The sequence below is a fragment of the Lynx rufus genome, unplaced genomic scaffold (assembly GCF_022079265.1).
Source record: "Lynx rufus isolate CCGP_SWC_20201006 ecotype Redwood Valley unplaced genomic scaffold, mLynRuf1.p SCAF_9, whole genome shotgun sequence".
NCBI lineage: Eukaryota > Metazoa > Chordata > Mammalia > Carnivora > Felidae > Lynx > Lynx rufus.
Genome location: NW_025814897.1, coordinates 56,631,953 through 56,640,992, shown reverse-complemented (window position 1 = coordinate 56,640,992; position 9,040 = coordinate 56,631,953). Strand labels below are relative to the sequence as shown.

Here is a 9,040-nt window from a genome sequence, read left to right as displayed (position 1 = left end):
CAACTTTCCGTTCTTACCTTTGGCCCTGCTATCACTCTGGTGCAGGCTGTATCATACTCATTGTCCCCCATCTTTCCTTTCCTTCTCTTCTTCCTTCCTTTCTTGCTATCTAGTATTACCCAAATCCCTTCTGTGGACCAGGCCCAGCGTTGGGCACTGGGTCACAGAGAGCCCTCTGATTCCACCTTTGCCCTCAGGTAGCCTCTCCTGCGCAAATCAGGTGTGTAAATATCAAGGGTACAGGTGCTCTGAAAGAGAGAAGCCAGGGGTCTGATGGGGACACAGAGCTGAGAAAGGGTCCTCTGAGGGCCATGTGTTACACACCTTCCATTTACCCTCCCAGACCTGCTCTCTAACTTCATCCTGCACATTTCCTGAATTCTCTGTATGGACTGCATCATCGGGCTCCCTCACCCTCTGGCTAGTGGGAAGCCCGGCAGAAGACTAGAGGGAGGGACAGAGGGTGACTCTGCCAGGTCACCAGGGTTTGTCTGTGCCCCTTCAATGAAGGCCGGGGCTTCTATCAGGTGGCCCTCTCTACCCAGCTCTCACTCTGCCTGGCTTCCTCTCTTTGGACCTTCAGGTCACATGTCCCTACAGTGTTACTAGCTTTGGGGTACTGTGTCAACCCTTGAGCTTAGCTGCACACCCTGCTGACATTGTTGCAAAATTTCTGTATTAAAATTTCCTCAAGTTACCCAAGTACAGATAGGCTGTCTCCTGCAGGGACCCTGCTTAACACAGGCCATAGGTAAAAAGGAAGGATGCCACGGAGGTGACAGCTGAAAGTGTTCTTGTTTGGACAATTATCTTTCTAGAGCACAAAACTGACCATTTGTCACCCCTGCTAAAACCCTTTATGGTTCCGCATTGCTCTGAGGATAAAGTCCAGACTCCTGAGCCTGGCACCCAATACTGTATACCATCTGGCTCTGGATGACCAAGCAGCATGTGGTGAAGTCACTCAGGAGGAGGACATTTGGGGGCTTGAAAGGGGAGGGAAGCAGTCCCAGGAGGGGTGCAGCCCTGCCACAAAGCCGTCCTGCCAGGCAAATTCCTGGATGAGGAAGGAGGAGGTGGGTGAGTTTCTGGACCACAGGACCATGTCAGTCTCTCCTCGTCCACTCTCCAAGGGAGCTGAGCACTGGGAATGAGTTTGACCCGGACAAGCCGTAGCCTCGGGCATGAGAACTGGTTCAAACCCCAGCCCCAACACTGACATTTGGCAAACTCTTTGATTCTCTGAGCTTCGGTTTTCCTGACTGTGCAAGGGGAAGAATCTCACAGGGCTGCGGGGGGGGGGGGGGGAGTGTAAAGAAGGTAATAAATGGGAATTTGCTTCTGTCAAGTAGTTCCAGTGTCTGGGCTGGTCCCTCTCCCCAGTCTTCATGTGTAAGGGAAAGCACACGGGCTCTGAGGTTCAGGAAGGCTTGAATAGAAATCCCAGCTTAATACTACTTCCTCACTTTGTGATCCTGGACAAATCACTTTAACTCTCTGTACCTCATTTGCAAACGGGGGTGATAAGCACCCCTTGCAGGGCAGCTGTGAGGATTGGGTAAGTGCACACAGGCCATGCAGGGTCTGGCATGGAGCAGGTGCTTGGTAAATGTTTTTTTTGTTGGTTTTTTTTTTTTTTTTTTTTTTTTTTGCCTTTTGCCTTTTGCCTTTTGCCTTTTGCCCTGTGCCTTCCTTAGGGGAAGTGTCCCCTGGGCCTTGCAGGCTGGCTGTGTGCAGTGGAAGGGTGAAGGTTGCTGTCACTGGAAGGAGTCTCTGACATGCAAGTGTCTAACCCCCCACAAGCTACAAAGCTGCACCCAGAATTCCCAATGGCAACACAACACTGGTGACTGAGCGGGGCGGGCTGGAACGTGCCACCTTTGGTGAAGCCCACCCTGGTCAAGTCATGCTTGGCAGCTTGACTTGGCCTCTCTATCCCTGGTTTGGCCAAAGCACCCATGGGCTTGGATAGGGAGAAGATAAAGGAAAAGGGACTCAGGTCCCAGAGCCATCCTGCTCACATACCTGCAGGAGGAGCAAGGCAGACCATTCCAGACAGGAATGTAAGGATGTTAGGATGTGTGGGGAGGGGGCCAGGAGAAGTCAGTGCCTGGTGTGGGTCCCCCATGCTCACCTCTTGCAGGAGACAACGGTCCCAGGACAAAGAAAACTGCCAAGAAACTTTCTCCCTGGACTACTCCAATTCTGGGTCTGGTTTTCCATCCAAAACCAGTCTGGACCAAGCTGCTTAAGTAGCAGGGATGGGTGAGCAGCTGGGGGCCAACAGGAGGGAGTCCTCACTCTGTGAGTTGGCTCAGAAGCAAAGAGGCTGCCCCTCTCAGCCGCTGGACTTGCCTCTGTATCCTCTGCTGGATGTTTCCACATGTCTGTGAAGGGCCCAAATTGGAGACACGTTTTATTGCCCTATTCCCCAAGCCCCCATCTGCACACCGCCAGCCCACCTCCAATCTAATCAAGGTGCCCTGCTCTTCACACCCCTCCTTTGGTCCATGCCCCACAGGATGAAGTCCAAGTTTCTTGGCCGGATTACAAGGCCCTTCAGATCTGGCCCCTGTCTACCTCTCCAGCCTCATCTCCTACTCCTCCCCGACCTGCATCTCTCTTCCAGCCACACCAGGGCACTCAGGGTTCCCATCTCCAGGCCTTTCCCCGTGCTGTGGCCTCTGCCCAAATGCCCTTCTCCTTCCTCTCAGCCTGGCAGAAACGTACTGATCATCTCCGGTCCAGTAGCCCAGGGGCAATGTCGTCTCCTCTCAACCTTCCTAGTTTAAGACATTCCGTCTGTCTCTCTTGCTTGCCCCGACAGACTCCATCTACAAAACTACTCATCGACGGGCAATGAAAATAATTTTGGAACATGTGTCTGGCACTATGCTAGGCTTTTTTTTTTTTTTTTTGTACCTTACTTCATTTAGTTCTCAAAGCATTTCACAAAAATAATTATTGTTCTCACTTGACAGATACGGAAACTGAGGTCCACGGAGGGCAGGGCCAGAACCAGACTGAAACTGCAGTGCGCTCACCTCTCCGGGAAGCGCATCCAACCCCAGCCGAGGTGGGGGGTGGGGGGCCCTCTCTCCTCGGGGTCCTGTGCCTGCAACTGCCGTCAGCACCTGTGAGTGGCTGTTTCAGGCGCCCCCGCCCCGACCCTTCACCAACGTGACATGCCACGGCCCCGGGCAGGGACCGGGCGGGCTGGGCTGGGTCCCCAGCACCCCGCAGTGTACAGACGCTCCGTGGTGTGTCTTGATAACCAGATGGAAAGGTAGAGGCCGCTTGGGTGGCTTGGGAGCCCGGGCCTAACCTAACGAATCCCGGCACCAGCGACGCGAGGCGGGACCTTAGCATCTTAGCCAAGCGCAGGCCCGGCCTCGGGCAGGCACCACCCGCTAAGGCGCTCGGCGGGCTGCACGAGCTCGGCGTCCGGGCCCAGCAGCCGCGGGTGCCCGCGGGACGGCGGCGGAGGGAGCCGGGAGCGGCAGCACGGCTGGAGCGCGCGTCCCGCGAGAGCCCCGGAGCCGGCGCCCTCCCGCGCCGCCGCGCGCTCCCGCTCCCGGAGGACGAAGGGCGGGCCGGGTGGAACGGCAGGCCCCGCCCCAGCCCGCGTCGGGCCGCCCCCGTTGTGAGGTGATAAAGCGCCGCGCTCCGAGCGCCGAGCGCAGTGGCTGCCACCGACGGCCCGCTTTCGGCAGCTGCTCGGGCAGCGACGGGCGGTGCGCCCCCAGCTCCCCGCGTCGGCGCCGTCCCCCGGCCCCCGAGCTCGGCGCGAAGCCCTGGCCCCGGAGGCCGGGGCATGGGCCAGGGGCGTAGGGCGAGCCGGCTTCCCGCGGGGCCGTGAGCTGCAGCGGCTTCAGCATGAAGACCCTCATAGCCGCCTACTCCGGGGTCCTGCGAGGTGAGCGGGGCCGCCGGTGGGACAGGGGTCTGGGAGACGAGCCGTCGCCGCCCCGGGGGTCTGCAGGGCCTCGGCGGCTTCCATCCCGGGCTGGGAAGCTGCACGCGGGTTTTCGGGAAAGGATGTGACGAGGGCTGGGAGGCAGGCAGGAGTGTGTTCTTATAACGAGGGTACCTTGCTGGAGGACCGGCCAGTGTGCGGGTTGAGGTCCCGACCCCTTTTCTCTTTTCTTTTCCAAAGCTTGCCGCCCCCTCCCAGCAGCGCACCTAGGTCGGGGAAGAAGGAAGGATCCCGGTGACCTAGCCAGATGCAGGCGGCATGGTAGTCTGAGTTCATTCTTCACTCTGGCACTTATCAAGTTTTGAAACCCCTGTTACATCACTTTTCACCCCCCACCCCCACCCCCAGCTTGTGTTCCCCATCTGTGAGATGAGGTTGATATTTAACAACTCCTCCCCAACCCCCAGCACTGTCTGTGGCCCCTGCGAGTTCCCTCCCCTCTCTCCTCACCGGGTGGAGCATGCTATGAGAGACTGGATGGGGCCGAGTGGCAAGGTTTTGCAATCTTCTGAAATAGCCACCAGACTGGGAGCATGCCTGGCTGGGACAGGTGTGCCCACACTGTACTCTGCCCTACTCCCATCCTCCAGCCAGTCTCAGGAGCCCACTCAGCAGCGACTGAGCCTGGCACCCTGAGAAGGTGGGGGGGGGGGGGCGGGAGGGACCCTGGGTACCCTCCATGTGGCCCATGTTCCTGTTCCACCAGTGTGGAGCTGAGGCCCTTGGTGAATATGTATATTCACTTAGAGCTGGAGAAATTGATGGGAAAAGATATACCTTCCGGAGGTTTCCTTAACAGACGCCTTGGCCAAGAGGGACCCTGGGAAGTGATCACTGCTGTCCTAGGTCTGTGTGTTTTGAAGTTTCCCTCCCTCCGCCTAAAGCTTTAATCTGTTTGCTGAACCTCTCCTACTTAGCGTTTTTTTTCCCTTCGGTAACTGACAATCACCTACCCTACCCACCTTCATTACGAAAATAAAACTTACTAGTTATTGGGATTTTGAAAACTAGAGAAAAACGGGAACAAAATAACAATGGCTGGCCAATCAACTATCCAAAAATGGCTTCCTATTGCTCTTTGAGTATATTCCTTTATGATTTTATTTATACACATTATATAAAGTTGAGGGCATCCTGCAGATATAGTTCTAAATCCTATTTTCTCTGAGTAGTTCCTCTGTTCCTCAGAATCACTTATAATCTTCTAGTAGCTGCAAAGTAACCCACCCCGGCACTGCATCACGGTTTAACTATGTCCTGGGCATTGGCATTGCCCTTGGAAAGGTACTGAGCTGCTGTTGCCATTTTGGGGGCAAGCAGCCTGCTCCGTGCATCCGGCCCAATAGCCTATGACAGCCTCTTCTCTCACTTGAGAGTGCTTTTCTGTTCACTGTGCCCTTTGATGCCCATGTCAGGGGAAGGAAGGGACTTACCCATGTTCATGCTTTTAAAAATGCTTTTGTCTCCAGGGGATGGGATAAGGATGCTCTCTAGGGTAGTCCTTCCCGGAGATCCCCTTCCCTCGCTTCTGCTGTCCACTGGCTGTGAGCTGCATCCTTCTAGGAGTTGTTGACTCTCATGTTTTTGACCTAGCACCTGTACTTCAGGAGGACTTGTAGTCAATAAAAGTGACCAACTCATTTAATATCCCCATGTTGTTTTCAGATCTTTAAAACGTGTCCCCCCCCCTCCCTTTTTTTTAACTGGCTGCAAGGAATTCCATCATGGGATGTAGTAAGGGCTGGTATGAAATGCAAACCAGTCACATGGTAGCTCTCTGGACCTGCTTTGGTGAAAGGCTGGGTGGGGTAGGGGAGGGTGCTGAAGCAAATGCTATGTTATCTGGGCATCTTCATTAGATGGCTTTCTACATCCTTGGTCTTGGAAGACACTCCCCAGTGGCCTGGTTTGCCTCTCTGGATAAGTTGCCACCATTGTGAGGTGGCGAACACCTGGTCAGTGGCGATATTCAAGGAGAGACCATGGATTCTGTGAAAGGAAGTCCTGTCTTGGGTGAGAGATTGAAGTCGATACCTTGGTAACTGGTTTGTTGGCCAAAAGAGAAAGCCAGCTGTGGGAGCATGGGTAGGTGGGTGTCTGCTGGGGGAGGCGGGAGTCTGTGTTGGTAATTTCTAATCTCTGAAGGACTATCCTGTGCCTGGGGTGGAGGCTGAGTTAGTCACATGTGCATTCCTGCCTTTGCCCCTGGACCAGAGGCTCTTCGGGACAGAACCCGCGGGCACTGCCTATATCCTCAGGGTTTAGCACAGGACCCAGCACAAAATCGTGGCAACTCCAGTAAAATTCTGAGCTGATCTGTTTGTTCGATGTGCCTCCAAAAAGCAAGACCAGGAACAGGGGTAGGTTTACAGGGGGCAGGTTCTGATATGATGGAGGAATCCTTTCTAATAGCTGTTGAGGACTGTAAAAGACTTGGTGTGGGTAAGGATCGAACTCCCCATTACCGGGGGTATGCAAGCAGGAGCTCGGTAGGGAGTGAAACTAGGAGGTTAGGTTGTTGGCTAACTCTGGAACTGAGGGTTGACAGTCCCCTAACCCAATCCTGAATCATAGGAGAAGAATGGCACTCTCCTGTTCTCCTCTCCCCCGGTTCTTTGTAGATGTCTTTCTCCCCTGTACCACTTCCCTAACAGCACAGAGGCCACTTTGGGGGCCCTCTGTGCTGCCAAGGGCTCTTGTGTGCTGGGAAAGGAGGGCCAAGAGTGATATTTTCTTGGCAGGTTGAGTGACTCAGTAGCCAGTGTGGAAATCCTGCTCCACCTCCATCCTCCCACCTCAAATTCAGCAGCAAATACTTGAGTCATAAAATCAAAGCTACCTGTTCGTGCTGGGTCTGGCCCAGCCTTCAAGTTACCTGTGGGATACTGAGGGCCCCAGAGAAAAGGGACTGGTTCAGAGTTATCAAAGCAAGGCCTGGAATCTAGATGCATCTCCCAGTCTGTGATTTGCCTCCTTAACCAAGAGAGAGGTGGTGAGGGGCTGAGCACAGGGTTCTGGCTATTGAAGACCCTCAGCAGTTTCCTGAAGGAGTAAAAGTTGCTCCCAGTCTCCATGATGGGGTGGTAGATCCCCTCTTCCCAAGCTTTTGGAGGAAACACCCCCAGCTGCCTGATGGATAGAGACATCACAGGCCCCCAGAGCTCTGATGATCTGCCAGTTGCCTCTCATCATACATCAAACCTTCAAAACTCTTCCATGAGGTCATGAAGCCCCCACCACCTTAAAACATCATCTCCTGCCATGCTGTGCTCCAGAACTGCCAGTGGTCTTCCTGTTCCTCCAGCATTCCCACTAGTTCTGTCCTACCTCAGGCCCTTTGCATGTGCTGCCCTTCTGTTCAGATCTTTGCATGGCTGCTTCAGATCCTTTAGTCTCCTCTCAGAGACCTTTTCTGACCATGCCATGTGTAAAACTGCCCCCTAGTTGCCACAACTTGTTTTATTGTTTATAGCCCTTATCGTTACCTAAATTATCATGTGTCCTTATCTGTTTAGGTAATTGTCTCCCCCATAAGGTTGTCAGCCCCTCCGGAACAGGGACCTTGTCTTTGTCAGTATTGTGTCCCTTGCATTTAGTATCGTGTATGTAGTAGGTGCTCAGTAAATATTTGTTCAATGAGTGAATCATTAATGAACCTCCGCCCTCCTGAGAGCTGCCCTGTTCCTCTTGGGAGGAAGCCCTGCTTTTAGCTTCAGTGTGATTCCTCAGTCCTTCTTCCAGCTGCCTCTGTGCCTGCTGGGTGCTGGGGCTGCAGCTGTTTCCTGCTGTGGAGATACCCTCAGTCTCATGAGGAGCTGGCTCCAGGGAGGAGTGCCAAGTGGGGAGACCTGGGCTCCTCATGGTCCCCCTTATCATTTCCAGAGCCTTAGAAGCCAGAGGTCCAGGATGCCAGCCCTAGCTCCCCTCTGGGATATGGCTGGATGGCCCACTGACCCTCTGGGGATCTCACTACCCCATACGGAAAATAGCATCAAAAATCTCAAACACTCAAGAGTGTGAGGGTTTGAGTGAACATAAGCAGAAAGTCCTTTGCAAAGCAACTCGCAACGAACTCCAGTTCATCCTTGTCATTCATCCTGTGTGACATACGCAGCAGGCTCCCACCACTGGAGAGTGGCACCTTCCCTGCTCTGATGCATCCAGGAGGGCTGTGCCATGGTGGGGACTTGGGGTGTGGACCTTTCGGTTTACTGATGGAATGCCTTCTGTGTGTCAGGCTCTGTACTACGCACGGGTCGGTCTGTCCTGGTCCCTGCCTTTGATGGGGATGTACACAAGATGACAGTGCACCGTGATGCACACAGTGATGGGGAAGGAAGCATGGGGAACTGTGGAGGCCTGATGGTGAGGGTGGGGCAGCGAAACCATCTTGAGTCAGCGAAGGCTTTCTAGAAGAGGTAACATTTAGTTTGGATATTGAAAGATGAAAAGGCATTAGCAAGGCAGGCCAGAGCATTCAGGTACAGGGAACAGCATAAACGGAAGCATGAGATATGGGTGGGATGGGCAGTTTGACTGCAGGGCCTCTGACTAGTGAACATGGGCTGAGGCCCTGGTGCACCGAGAGGCAGAGACAAGGGAGACAGAGGATGCTGTGTCCAGGCCCCGGGTGGCTCGTCTGTAACCACCTGGGGGGAAGATTTGAGAGCTCCTGGGAAAGGTGCGCTCAGACCTTCTTGGCCTCCGGCACTTCTCGGGTCTCCTGGGTATGCAATGCTGCCGGCAGAGCTGAGGGCCTGGGGTCTGCCACTGAACTGCTCTGCAGCCTCAAGAAGCCACTGCCCCTTCCTGACTCTCAGTCTCCTCATCTATGAAATGGGCAGAAGCATAATAAGAGTAGCTACCCAGGTTGTGGTGCAGATCCAAGGAAGCCGAACCCACAAACCCTTTGGGCAAATCAACAGAAGGAGGAAACATGAATTCCTTTCATCATTAGAGCAGATTTAAGCATCCTGAGTACAGGGCCAGGAGCCTAACTCTGCATCCGCTTCCCACGTGACCTTGGCAAGACCCTGCCCTCTTGGGACGTCAGGCTCCTTATCT

The 9,040-nt window shown here is 54.3% G+C and overlaps 1 protein-coding gene across 1 annotated transcript in view; it reads left to right on the top strand.

The window, feature by feature from the left end:
- The first annotated feature begins 3,701 nt into the window (after window positions 1-3,701).
- Window positions 3,702-9,040, top strand: part of DGAT2 (diacylglycerol O-acyltransferase 2) — a 31,724-nt gene continuing 26,385 nt past the window's right edge. Inside the window, exon 1 of the mRNA XM_047070023.1 lies at window positions 3,702-3,916. Coding sequence (XP_046925979.1) covers window positions 3,877-3,916 — 40 coding nt within the window. The 5' untranslated portion in view covers window positions 3,702-3,876. The remainder of the gene's footprint in view (window positions 3,917-9,040) is intronic.